This window comes from Salvelinus alpinus, chromosome 9, assembly GCF_045679555.1.
Source record: "Salvelinus alpinus chromosome 9, SLU_Salpinus.1, whole genome shotgun sequence".
Taxonomy (NCBI): Eukaryota; Metazoa; Chordata; class Actinopteri; order Salmoniformes; family Salmonidae; genus Salvelinus; species Salvelinus alpinus.
Genome location: NC_092094.1, coordinates 87073820 through 87088316, shown reverse-complemented (window position 1 = coordinate 87088316; position 14497 = coordinate 87073820). Strand labels below are relative to the sequence as shown.

General features: G+C 43.5%; 1 protein-coding gene across 5 annotated transcripts in view; it reads right to left on the bottom strand.

The window, feature by feature from the left end:
- Window positions 1-1331: 1331 nt before the first annotated feature.
- prkcha (protein kinase C, eta, a) overlaps window positions 1332-14497 on the bottom strand; it is a 55403-nt gene continuing 42237 nt past the window's right edge. For all 5 annotated transcript variants that reach the window (XM_071327719.1, XM_071327720.1, XM_071327721.1 and 2 more), the window contains 4 exons: window positions 13787-13925; window positions 12982-13170; window positions 2375-2521; window positions 1332-2065 (listed from right to left, as the gene is read on the bottom strand). In XM_071327719.1, the coding sequence (XP_071183820.1) occupies window positions 1919-2065; window positions 2375-2521; window positions 12982-13170; window positions 13787-13925 (622 nt within the window). In that variant the 3' untranslated portion in view covers window positions 1332-1918. The remainder of the gene's footprint in view (window positions 2066-2374; window positions 2522-12981; window positions 13171-13786; window positions 13926-14497) is intronic.

The window sequence follows — 14497 nt, the reverse complement described above, 5'->3', positions numbered from 1 at the left end:
TAGAGGAGGGTTTGGTCAGCCAGGATTTCCTTGTCTCATTGTGCTCTAGCAACTACTTGTGGCGGGCCGGGCACCTGCACGATGCCTTCGGTCGTCAGTTTGACGGTGTTTCCTCCGACACATTGGTGCGGCTGGCTTCCGGGTTAAGCGAACAGTGTGTCAAGAAGCAATGCGGCTTGGCTTTCGACCTTCGCCGAGTCCGTAGGGGAGTTGCAGCGATGAGACAAGATTGTAACTTCTGGCCCATGACGTTATATGTTAATGTTTATCCTTTAAAATGTTTGAACCCCTTTTTTCCCCAATTACGTGATATCCAATTGGTAAGGAACTTCAAAAAAAATTCCCTCTGACTGGGAAAATACTGAAAATAATTTAGACTTGGAATTCCAAGTCGGGAACTCGGGCCTCTTTCTCGAGCCCACAAGAAAGACCGCCGCGCCACCTTCCTGTTCAAGTGAGCACAGAACAACAAGGTGAGTCCAAAAATGTATTGTATGCTGCTGCATAAATGATGTAATATGCCAGGGAGATATGTATACTGTAGCCAAGAAAGTATGTTGTGTAGTAAGCAGTTAGTAGCCCATGTGCCTCACCCTAATAATTTGGTCCCTTTCCCCCCTCATAACTTAGCCTACTGTTCTGACTTGGTGGTGCACATGTAGCCTATAGCCTGTTTTAGAGAAATGTAATCATCAAATATTGTAAGAGCTTTCATTGTCTGTTTCTATTCCCCCTTTATTTATCCTACGGTTCTGACTGAGTGTACAGGAAGAATACTGTAAGAACGGCCCATGATCTGAATTCTGTCGCTGTACATTTCAAAAGTGCTGAACAAAGTTATATTGACTACGCCCGTCCTTGCTCGCTAATTAATGTCTTCATTGAAATTACGGATTGCCTCTTATCCGCTCATCGTTCCCTTATGCCATAGTTTGTACATCTCAAATGTCAGTAGAAACCACATTTGTTTAAGCAAGTCAGACATATCAGCTATGTTTTTTTTAAAGGCAGTAAATGAGGCTGAATGAACTGTTTCACAACTCTGTTGATAGCCAGGTGTAGCAGCGGTAAGGATTCACTCCATGGTGCTGGAAAGAAAGCTCTGCTGTTGGTACAGCTTTATGTAGGCCTAAGAGTTTGTGGGCACCGTTTGTCACCGTTATAGTGCAATGAATGTATTGTTTAGTGTTGTGTTGTGTACTGGTTTTGCTGGCATGCATAAAAAAAATGTTTTGTTTGTCCACCAGGATTTACATGCTAAAATCGCCAATGGTCACAGCATTGAACAAGAAGTATGTCAAGTTAATAAAGACACAGATACACAATTCTCATTAGTTAAAAAAATGCTTGTATTTATCTCAAAGTAACTGTAGGGAAATTCATCTTTCTGTATCAGCGGACAAATTGCCATTAACATTGCTTTGCATTTCAGTCAACTAGTCTGAAAGATCAGTAACACACTTTGAGCAAGATTACAAGTCAGAACTGTCCCATGTTTTCCAAAGGTGACAGGAACGAGCATGGAAAAATAGAGAATATCTGATTAAAATCTGGCCTCATTGAGCAACCTCTCTCTGTCTCATCACAGAACCAGTCAGTCATATCCCACAGTGAAAAGACAGTGATGTCATATCCCACTGTGCCAAGACGCAATTACGCAACAATCCTGCTGCAAGAATTTAATTGAGAATGTCAGAAGCTGGAGATGTTTTTCAGTGCTACAGTAAGAGTCCATATGAATCCTCATGAGTCCTCATGTATCTGGAAGTCAGCCTCTTCCACTCAAACTGCCTCCCCATTGGGCAGAAGTAGAAGTCAGTAGGACCAGAGAAAAAGGGGTCAACAGTGAAAGGGACCATGGCAGAAAGGGGGAGGTATGACAGAAGTCTGGGGGTGCTGGGGTGTCACACAGGGCCCACTAATCGTCCAGCAGCTCAGGAGCAGTGAAGGAGAAGTTGTGAAACTCGTCTTGGTTGACAGAGGGAAGGAGGTCCTCAACGGGCGTCAGGGTGGGCTCCTCCTGGGTGAAGTCTGGGTCAAAGTTGTTCACGTCCTCTGCAGTTTTCTGAAAGTGAAGTATTGGTTAGACAGGAAAGGAGGTACAATAACAAAATATCAGTGAGATGTCCTGGAAATACTTTTGGGTAACAGCCAACAGATACCACCTTGCATGTCTTTCATAACCCAGGCCACTACCTACCATACTGTAATTCAATGGTTAAGAGAGTAAAACTGGGTGTGTATTATAAATGGTAAGATAGGAAGGTATTACAACTCTACCGTAATATCTACTGTAAACAGTTTGTAATGACATCAATCATGTGTATCAGGTGTGTGTGTGTGTGTGTGTATCAGGTGTGTGTGTTCGCCTCACGATGCGGGGTTTGAAAGGCGGCTCCAGCTCCCTGCGGTTCAGCTTATCCCAGTCGATTCCAATGAAGAAGGCATGGCTAGTCACAGCATTCTCCCCGCCCTCTTCCGCCATGCAGCCTAGACGCCGGGCTGGGTTCTTAGTCAGGAACTGTGGAGAGAACAGAAATATAATTGCATATGAGAAGTGAATAAAAGTAAAATAAAGTGTGTTAATGAAGTATATCATTTGAATGTGGCTTATAATATAACAGAACATTAATACTCTCCCTTCCGTGATGGCTACAAATCCCTCCCCCGCCCAGGACTACGTTTTTGGCTAGAAAGTCCAAGCTGCTTAATAAGGACTCCATGAGAGTGCTAGCCACTGCCCTCATTCAATGCCATTTTGAATACGCTAGTACTCCAGATAGCCCAGAATTAGCTGATCAGGGTAGTATTGAAGGGGAGTCCACGTACTCACATAGGCTTAGGTTAGGTTTATCTCGCTGTCATACTGTGTTGCAACTGTTGGATTTTGCCTAGCCATCTTGTCTCAAGAGGACCACAATAGAAATAAGTCCTAGACTTTGTGTGTTATCCTCGATGATTTTACTAATGTGCATGTTTGGATTTAAGTTTTATGGTCAATTTAATAAACGAAACATAAAAAAGCCCTCCCTTCGGCAAATCAGATCACACCTCCATTCTGCTCCTCCCACCTATATATAGAAATTTAAATAGGAAGCTACCGTGGTAAGGACCGTTCAACGTTGGTCTGACCAAACTAAATCTATGCTTCAAGATTGTTTTGAGCACATGAACTGGGAAATGTTCCAGGTTGCCTCTGAGAATAGTATTGACGTATACACTGACTTGGTGACAGGAAGTGCATAGAGGATGTTGTTCCCACTGTGACGATTAGAACTTATCCAAACCAAAAAACGTGGATAGATGGCAGCATTCGCGCAAAACTGAAAGCGCCAACCACCGCAATTAACCATTGCAAGGTGACTGGGAACATGGACGTGTAAAAACAGATCAGCTACGACCTCCGTAAGGCAATCGGAGGCAAAACGACAGTACAGGGACAAAGTGAAGTCGCAATTTAACGGCTCAGACACATGACGTACAGTGCCCTCAAGTATTGACACACCTTGACATTTTCCAAATTTTGTAGGTGTTAAGGTGGGATTAAAATGAATTTAATTGTATAGTCCTCTTTTGAAAATGATCTACACAACATAATCTAATGTCAAAGTGGAAGAAAAATTATATAAAAAAAAATACTTTTATGGAAAATAAAACGCTAACATATCTTGATTAGATAAGTATTCAACCCCCTGAGTCAATAGATGTTAGAATCACCTTTGTCAGCGACCACAGCTAAGAGTCTTTCTGGGTAAGTCTCTAAGAGCTTTGCACACCTGGATTGTTGATCATTGATATACAGCCATTTTCAAGTCTTGCCATAGATTTTCAAGCCGATTTAAGTCTAAACTGTAACTAGACCACTCAGGAACATTCAATGTCATCTTGGTAAGCAACTCCAGTGTATATTTGTCCTTGTGTTTTAGGTAATTGTCCTGCTGAAAGGTACATGTCTCCTAGTGTCTGTTGGAAAGGAGACTGAACCAGGTTTTCCTCAAGGATGTTGCCTGTGCTTAGCTCTTCCATTTCTTTTTATCCTAAAAACTCCCTTGCCAATAACAAGCAAACCCATGACCCTGAACTTATTTACGATTGCCTTAGCAAAAATAGTTGAATACTTATTGACTCAAGACATTTCAGCTCTTCATTTTGAATTAATTTGTAAACGTTTCTAAAAACATAATTCCACTTTGACATTATGGGGTACCGTCTGTAGATCAGTCACACAAAATCTCAATTTAATCAATTTTAAATTCAGCCTGTAACACAACAAAATGTGGAAAAAGTCAAGAAGTGTGAATACTTTCTGAGGCACTGTATTTGTCAGGGACTCCAGACAATCACGGATTATAAAAGGAAAGCCAGACATGTCGCGGACACTTACGCCTTGCTCACGGACGAACTAAACACCTTCGCCCGCGTCGAGGAAAACAACATTGAGCAGCCGACGCGGACCCCGACGCTCACGAGGACTGTGTGCTCTTGTTCTCTGTGGCCGATGTGTGTAAGTCATTTAATTTTGTAAACTGTAGCAAGGCATCCCAAACAGTGTACTCAGAGCATGTGCAGAATAGCTGGCTGGAGTGTTTATGAACATATTCAATCTTTCCATATCCCAGTCTGTTGTCCCCACTTGGTTCAAGATGTCTACCATTGTTCCTGCTGTACCCAAGAAAGCGAAGGTAACTAAAATAAATGACTATCGCCCCGTAACACTCACTTCCGTCATCATGAAGTGCTTTGAGAGGTTAGTTAACGACCATATTACCTCCACCTTACCAGACAAGCTAGACTCACTACAATTTGCATATCGCCCCAACAGATCCACGAACGACGCAATCGCCATTGCACTGTACACTGCCCTATCCCACGAGGACAAGATAAATAGTACCAGTCAAAAGTTTGGACACACCTACTCATTGAAGGGTTTTTCTTTATTTTTACTATTTTCTACATTGTTCTTGCCATAATACAGACTTGGTCTTTTACCAAATAGGGCTATCTTCTGTATACCACCTCTACTTTGTAACAACACAACTGATAGGCTCAAACGCATTAGGAAGGAGAGAAATTCTACAAATTAACTTAACAAGGCACACCTGTTCATTGAAATGCATTCCAGGTGACTACCCATTGAGACTGTGTCTGTGCCTCGACCTAGGTTGGGCAAAACTAAACATGGCGGTGTTCGCCTTAGCAATCTCACTAGGATAAAGACCTCCTCCATTCCTGCCATTATTGAAAGAGATCGTGATACCTCACATCTCAAAATAGGGCTACTTACTGTTAGATCCCTCACTTCAAAAGGCAGTTATAGTCAATGAACTAATCACTGATCATAATCTTGATGTGATTGGCCTGACTGAAACATGGCTTAAGCCTGATGAATTTACTGTGTTAAATGAGGCCTCACCTCCTGGTTACACCAGTGACCATATCCCCCATGCATCCCGCAAAGGCGGAGGTGTTGCTAACATTTACGATAGCAAATTTCAATTTACCCCCCAAAAATTGATGTTTTTGTCTTTTGAGCTTCTAGTCATGAAATCTATGCAGCCTACTCAACCCCTTTTTATAGCTACTGTTTACAGGCCTCCTGGGCCATATACAGCGTTCCTCACTGAGTTCCCTGAATTCCTATCGGACCTTGTAGTCATAGCAGATAATATTCAAATTTTTTGTGATTTTAATATTCACATGGAAAAGTCCACAGACCCACTCAAAGGCTTTCGGAGCCATCATCGACTCAGTGGGTTTTGTCCAACATGTCTCTGGACCTACTCACTGCCACAGTCATACTCTGGACCTAGTTTTGTCCCATGGAATAAATGTTGTAGATCTTAATGTTTTTCCCTCATAATCCTGGACTATCGGACCACCATTTTATTACGTTTGCAATCGCAACAAAGAATCTGCTCAGACCCCGACCAAGGAGCATCAAAAGTCGTGCTATAAATTCTCAGACAACACAAAGATTCCTTGATGCCCTTCCAGACTCCTTCTGCCTACCCAATGACATCAGAGAACAAAAATCAGTTAACCACCTAACTGAGGAACTCAATTTAACCTTGCGCAATACCCTAGATGCAGTTGAACCCCTAAAAACATTTGTCATAAGAAACTATCTCCCTGGTATACAGAAAATACCCGAGCTCTGAAGCCAGCTTCCAGAAAATTGGAACGGAAATGGCGCCACACCAAACTGGAAGTCTTCCAACTAGCTTGGAAAGACAGTACCGTGCAGTATCGAAGAGCCCTCACTGCTGCTCGATCATCCTATTTTTCCAACTTAATTGAGGAAAATAAGAACAACCCAAAATGTATTTTTGATACTGTCGCAAAGCTAACTAAAAAGCAGCATTCCCCAAGAGAGGATGGCTTTCACTTCAGCAGTAATAAATTCATGAACTTCTTTGAGGAAAAGATCATGATCATTAGAAAGCAAATTACGGACTCCTCTTTAAATCTGCGTATTCCTCCAAAGCTCAGCTGTCCTGAGTCTGCACAACTCTGCCAGGACCTAGGATCAAGAGAGACACTTAAGTGTTTTAGTACTATATCTCTTGACACAATGATGAAAATAATCATGGCCTCTAAACCTTCAAGCTGCATACTGGACCCTATTCCAACTAAACTACTGAAAGAGCTGCTTCCTGTGCTTGGCCCTCCTATGTTGAACATAATAAACAACTCTCTATCCACCGGATGTGTACCAAACTCACTAAAAGTGGCAGTAATAAAGCCTCTCTTGAAAAAGCCAAACCTTGACCCAGAAAATATAAAAAACTATCAGCCTATATCGAATCTTCCTTTCCTCTCAAAAATTTTAGAAAAAGCTGTTGCGCAGCAACTCACTGCCTTCCTGAAGACAAACAATATATACAAAATGCTTCAGTCTGGTTTTAGACCCCATCATAGCACTGAGACTGCACTTGTGAAGGTGGTAAATGACCTTTTAATGGCGTCAGACCGAGGCTCTGCATCTGTCCTCGTGCTCCTAGACCTTAGTGCTGCTTTTGATACCATCGATCACCACATTCTTTTTGAGAGATTGGAAACCCAAATTGGTCTACACGGACAAGTTCTGGCCTGGTTTAGATCTTATCTGTCGGAAAGATATCAGTTTGTCTCTGTGAATGGTTTGTCCTCTGACAAATCAACTGTACATTTCGGTGTTCCTCAAGGTTCCGTTTTAGGACCACTATAGGACCATTGTTTTCACTATATATTTTACCTCTTGGGGATGTCATTCGAAAACATAATGTTAACTTTCACTGCTATGCGGATGACACACAGCTGTACATTTCAATGAAACATGGTGAAGCCCCAAAATTGCCCTCGCTAGAAGCCTGTGTTTCAGACATAAGGAAGTGGATGGCTGAAAACTTTCTACTTTTAAACTCGGACAAAACAGAGATGCTTGTTCTAGGTCCCAAGAAACAAAGAGATCTTCTGTTGAATCTGACAATTAATCTTGATGGTTGTACAGTCGTCTCAAATAAAACTGTGAAGGACCTCGGCGTTACTCTGGACCCTGATCTCTCTTTTGACGAACATATCAAGACTGTTTCAAGGACAGCTTTTTTCCATCTACGTAACATTGCAAAAATCAGACATTTTCTGTCCAAAAATTATGCAGAAAAATTAGTCCATGCTTTTGTTGCTTCTAGGTTAGACTACTGCAATGCTCTTCTTTCCGGCTACCCAGATAAAGCACTAAATAAACTTCAGTTAGTGCTAAATACGGCTGCTAGAATCCTGACTAGAACCAAAAAAAATTGATCATATTACTCCAGTGCTAGCCTCCCTACACTGGCTTCCTGTTAAGGCAAGGGCTGATTTCAAGGTTTTACTGTTAACCTACAAAGCGTTACATGGGCTTGCTCCTACCTATCTTTCCGAGTTGGTCCTGCCGTACATACCTACACGTACGCTACGGTCACAAGACGCAGGCCTCCTAATTGTCCCTAGAATTTCTAAGCAAACAGCTGGAGGCAGGGCTTTCTCCTATAGATCTCCATTTTTATGGAATGGTCTGCCTACCCATGTGAGAGACGCAGACTCGGTCTCAACCTTTAAGTCTTTATTGAAGACTCATCTCTTCAGTAGGTCCTATGATTGAGTGTAGTCTGGCCCAGGAGTGTGAAGGTGAACGGAAAGGCTCTGGAGCAACGAACCGCCCTTGCTGTCTCTGCCTGGCCGGTTCCCCTCTTTCCACTGGGATTCTGCCTCTAACCCTATTACAGGGGCTGAGTCACTGGCTTACTGGTATTCTTCCATGCCGTCACTTGAGTGGGTTGAGTCACTGACGTGATCTTCCTGTCTGGGTTGGCGCCCCCCCTTGGGTAGTGCCGTGGCGGAGATCTTGGTGGGCTATACTCGGCCTTGTCTCAGGATGGTAAGTTAGTGGTTGAAGATATCCCTCTAGTGGTGTGGGGGCTGTGCCTTGGCAAAGTGGGTGGGGTTATATCCTTCCTGTTTGGCCCTGTCCGGGGGTATCATCGGATGGGGCCACAGTGTCTCCTGACCCCTCCTGTCTCAGCCTCCAGTATTTATGCTGCATTAGTTTATGTGTCGGGGGGCTAGGGTCAGTTTGTTATATCTGGAGTACTTGTCCTGTCTTATCCGGTGTCCTGTGTGAATTTAAGTATGCTCTCTCTAATTCTCTCTTTCTTTCTCTCTCTCGGAGGACCTGAGCCCTAGGACCATGCCTCAGGACGACCTGACATGATGACTCCTTGCTGTCCCCAGTCCACCTGGCATTGTTGCTGCTGCTCCAGTTTCAACTGTTCTGCCTGCGGCTATGGAACCCTGACCTGTTCACCGGACGTGCTACCTGTCCCAGACCTGCTGTTCTCAACTCTCTAGAGACCGCAGGAGCGGTAGAGATACTCTTAATGATCAGCTATGAAAAGCCAACTGACATTTACTCCTGAGGTGCTGCACCCTCGACAACTACTGTGATTATTATTATTTGACCATGCTGGTCATATTTATGAACATTTGAACATCTTGGCCATGTTCTGTTATAATCTCCACCCGGCACAGCCAGAAGAGGACTGGCCACCCCTCATAGTCTGGTTCCTCTCTAGGTTTCTTCCTAGGTTTTGGCCTTTCTAGGGAGTTTTTCCTAGCCACCGTGCTTCTACACCTGCATTGCTTGCTGTTTGGGGTTTTAGGCTGGGTTTCTGTACAACACTTTGAGATATCAGCTGATGTACGAAGGGCTATATAAATACATTTGATTTGATTTGACTACCCCATGAAGCTGGTTGAGAGAATGCCAAGAGCATGCAAAGCTGCCATCAAGGCAAAGGGTGGCTACTTTGAAGAATCTAAAATCTAAAATACATTTTGATTTGTTTAACACTTTTTTGGTTACTACATGATTCCATATGTGGTATTTCATAGTTTTGATGTCTTCACTATTATTCTACAATGTCAAAAATAGTAAAAATAAAGAAAAACACTGGAATGAGCAGGTGTGTCCAAACTTTTGACTGGTACTGTATGTAAGAATGTTGTTCATCGACTACAGCTCAGTTTTCAACTCCATTAGTGCCCTCCAAGCTCATAACTAAGCTCAGGGCCCTGGGTCTGAACTCCTCCCCATGCAACTGGGTCCTGGTGGGTTGACCCCAAGTGCTAAAGGTAGGCAACAACACCTCTGCCACACTGATCCTCAACACCGGCCCCACAAGGGTGTGTGCTCAGCCCCCTCCGGTACTCCCTGTTCACCCATGACTGCTTGGCCACGCACGTCTCCAACTAAATCATAAAGTTTGCTCACAACCCAACAGTGGTAGGCTTGATTACCAACAACGATGAGACAGCCTACAGGGAGGAGATTAGAGCCCTGGCAGAGTGGTGCTTCAAGTTCCTTGGTGTGCACATCACTGACAACCTGAAAAATGGTCCATTCACACAGACAGGATGGTGAAGAAAATGCATCTGCGCCTCGTCAACCTCAGGAGGCTGAATAAATTTGGCTTGGCCCCTACGACCTTCACGAACTTCCACAGATGCACCATTGAGAGCATCCTGTCAGGCTGCATCACCGGCTGGTACGGCAATTCCACCGTCCGCAACCGTAGGGCTCTCCAGAGAGTGGTGCAGTCAGCCCAACGCATCACCGGTGGCACACTGCCTGCCCTTCAGGACATCTGTAGCACCTAATGTCACAGGAAAGCCAAGAAAATCATCAAGGACCTCAGCCACCCGAGCCACGGCCTGTTCACCCCGCTACCATCTAGAAGTCGGAGACAGTACAGGTGCATCAAAGATGGGACCGAGAGACTGAGAAACAGTTTATATCTTCAGGCCATCAAACTGTTAAACAGTCACCACTAGCTGGCCTCTGCCCAGTACCCTGCCCTGAACCTCAGAGACTGCTGCCCTATGTATATAGATTAACTGAACACTGGTCACTTCAATAATGTTTAGATACTGTTTCACCCACTTTATATGTATATACTGTAGTCTAGTCACGGCTCATCCTATATAAAACTTGATATATTTATTTTTCTGGATTATGTGTGTATTATTTTTTGCTATTACTGCACTGCCGAAGCTAGAAACACAAGCATTGCGTACACATCTACAAATCTGTGTACGCAACCAATACACTTTGCTTTGAGACCAGACCACAATTAAACTGAGATTTAATCTAAGCCACTCTTAAACACCCCAGAGCCATTGCATTTCTTCTTCCTGTTTTGTTTTTTATAACAAAACAGTTCACAAGGAGAGGAGAGGAGAAAGTAGAGCTGATGTAGAGAAAGGAAGACACAAGCAGAGACAAGAAGACAAGACGAGGCCAGGAGAGAAGAGTAGATGAGCAGAGGAAATTGGTCAGTCAGTGCATTTCTCTCTGTCCCATCATGAACTATGTAATTTCCTCCTCCTCAACTGACCACAAAATGGAAATTGGGAAATTCTATTTGAGTCTATCATATTTTCCACTGGCTACACCGGGCCTGTGCCATCCACTCAGCCAGGCCTGAGAACTAAACTCTGCAGACAGACAACAAGCCTACTATATCAGATAAAGAGACATGCAAAGAAATAGGACACAGGCACATATACCCCGCTCTTATGTTCCAGTCAAATATGAGATGGGATAATGTTCACCTCAGCATCTCAACTGTCAAACAATGTGCGCTCTCTGTTTGAATAACCAGTCCCAGGGCTCAAACACACGGGACGTTGCTTGCAGGAAGTAGAACCCTGGTGAGCGAGCAGCTTTCAGTATAAATAGAGCAGCGAGTTAAATCCACTCAACTGTTGAAAGCCTCTGGATATGATGACACGAGCTAGCCTTTAAATAACATGATGTGTCGCTAGGAGCAAAATCAGTGGCTGAGGCCAAGGATCTGCTGCTTCCTGAAGCATGTTTGGATAACAACACTAGAGGAGGGAGGCGGAGGAGCAGAGGGGAGGAGGCAGCGTTATTTATAGTGGTGGGGTAGTGGACTGTGCCTTAATATAGTTATGTAAGACAGAGGGAGCACTGTGAGACTACAGTCATACACTAGGACCCAGATTATTTATTATCCACCCCGATCCGCTGACCAAAATCCGTCCCCAAAACCCTGCCCTGTATGTTCTCTCCAATCTGAGAGCTTATATTATTTTTCAACCCTGAGATCATTTGTGGCAACAGATGTCTGGGTGCCAGTTCTGTTTGCATGGAAGTGTTGCTACTGCTTCTCTCTACATGGTGATCTATAATGTTGATATTCTATTTTGCAAACCGCTGGTGGTAGGCTAATTGGACTTATATTTTTTTCCTCGCAAAGCTCTAAATACACAACTGTGCATAGATTGATTTTCTTGCCCTTTGATTCAGAGACAAAATGTACTCTGACAGAGTGGGGCCCGAAATGATTGAAACCTTCCTGATGAACATGAGCAATAATGACTGTGTACAATAATTCAAATCTGAGCTATATTGTATGCAACAAAAAAAGGGGGGCTTTTTCTATTTATTCATACTAATACAATTGCTGAGAGTAATAGATTTTGTTTAACAAGTAATATTTTTTCTTTTCAAAAAGGTAGGGGTCAAAAGTATTGACACCCCTAAAGATTTGTAGAATTAAAGTAGTCTAAAGTGAAGTATTTGGTCCCATATTCCTAGCACACATTGACTACATCAAGCTTGTGATTCTATACTGAACAAAAATATAAACGCAACATGTAAAGTGTTGGTCTCATGTTTAATGAGCTGAAATAAAAGATCACAGAAATGTTCCATACGCACAAAAAGCTTATTTCTCAAATTTTGTACACAAACTTGTTTACGTCCCTGTCAGTGAGCATTTCTCTTTTGCCAAGACAATCCATCCACCTGACAGGTGTGGCATATCAAGAAGCTGATTAAACAGCATGATCATTACACAGGTGCACCTTGTGCTGGGGACAATAAAAGGCCACTCTAAAATGTGCAGTTTTGTCACACAACACAATGCCACATATGTCTGAAGTTAAGGGAGCGTGCAATTGGCATGCTGACTGTAGGAATATCCACCAGAGCTGTACCCAGAGAATTGAATGTTCATTTCTCTACCATAAGCCGCCTCCAACGTCAGGATCGTCTGAGACCAGCCACCCGGATAGCTGATGAAACTGAGGAGTATTTCTGTCTGTAATAAAGCCCTTGTGGGGAAAAACTAATTCTCATTGGCTGGGCTTGACTCCCTAACAGGTTTGTCCAGTCCCAAACTTGATGTAGTCATTGCGTGCTAGGAATATGGGACCAAATCCTAAACTTTTGACTACTTTATTTATACAAATCTTTAGGTGTGTCAATCATTTCAGACTCCACTGTATATTCTCTCATGTAAACAATATAAAGGCCTCTGTAACATGAACAGCATTGAGTGTTATTGACATGATTAACTGTGGTCATTCAGGACAGATAGATGAGCTCCGCATTAAGGATGGACTCTTAATTTGTTTTTGTTTTTAGGATGGACTTACAGCTTTCAGGATATTGACTGCATCAGCACTCAGCCAGGATGCATAGATAATCTCCTCATTAAGGATGGACTCAAACAGGTCGTCCTCGTTCTCTGCCTCGAAGGGGGCATGGCCAGACAGCATCTCATAGAGCAGCACCCCGAGAGCCCACCAGTCCACAGACGGCCCATACAGCATCTCCTGAAGAATCTGGGTACCCAAAACACATGACATTTAACAACATTACACACCATAGTAGAGACCTAAAGTACATCACCTGGAGTTTTACTAAATGTAACACCGAACTCCAGAGCCAAGACAGTTCCTTGGGTTTAGCTGCTCTTCACTGGGATACACTAAGGACTGAGTGTTGGGGATGGCAATGAAGCCATTCATCAACATCAGACTAAATGCTTTAGGTACAACCACATGCACACTCCACATTCATAAACTCACTAATTCGTAACCAAGGACCCCTCTCTTGGTGCATTTTGTGGTGGAGACTTAAAGAGCGTTGGCAAACAGAGCCTGTGAGAGGCAGATGGGGCTCTCCTGACAGAACTGAAATGGTTTCAGGTGGCCAAACCAACACAGGTGTGTTACCTAGCTGCTAACCACCAGGGAGACTGGACTAGAGGACCAGTGTTAACAGTACTGGGTATTCAGAGTGGTAGGGTGACGTAGTGGGGCTGGCTCCTAAATAATGGGAACTCCAATGACCTTCGAAAGAACGATGGGAGACCGATACTTAATGATTCCCATTGGTGTAAAGAATGCAATCTTAGAGCAGAGGAAGGGGTATATGAGCGGAGGGGGGTAAACTGACCTCTGGGGCGATGTAGTCAGGAGTCCCACAGAAGGTGCCCGTGGCCACACCTTCAAACATGCCCTCCTTGCACATGCCAAAATCAGCCAGTTTACAGTGTCCATCCTTATCAAGGAGCACATTGTCCAGTTTAAGATCCCTGGAAAACATAACACCTCATTACAGACATCTCCAGACCTGTAGACTCCTAAACGCATACATCTGTACATCAATTTTTGGGGGAAACTATTCAACTATTACTTCAGTATTTCCAGTATGTTCCCCATTACCAGTGAGTCAGCAAATACTGCTATATTTAATTTTGTGACTGCTAAACTATCCTAGTCTAACCCCTTCGAGAGTTGTTGCTAAAATATGTCTGTGAGGTGAGAGATTATGGTGAGTTAGACCACATGAAGACAGTGACCAACCGTAGGACCAGGAGACACAGAGGAGAACTGAACAGAGAGCTACTGTTGGCCAGGACACTGACCAATGACTGACAGCAGAGAGGAGTGTCACAGTCATACGACAGAGCCTAATGGGGAAGGGGGATGAGAAGGGGAATGGCTGGGCTGCAGTGTCAATATTGACCTGTCCCCCAAAAAATGTGGAGAACTTCAAACACAGACATTAACAAAATGTGTTGGCATTGGGCTCTTGTATCTTTGAAGTTTGTCTAGAGTCTTTGAATTAGCACTGTAATGAGGAGAAGCAATATTTTTGAAATCA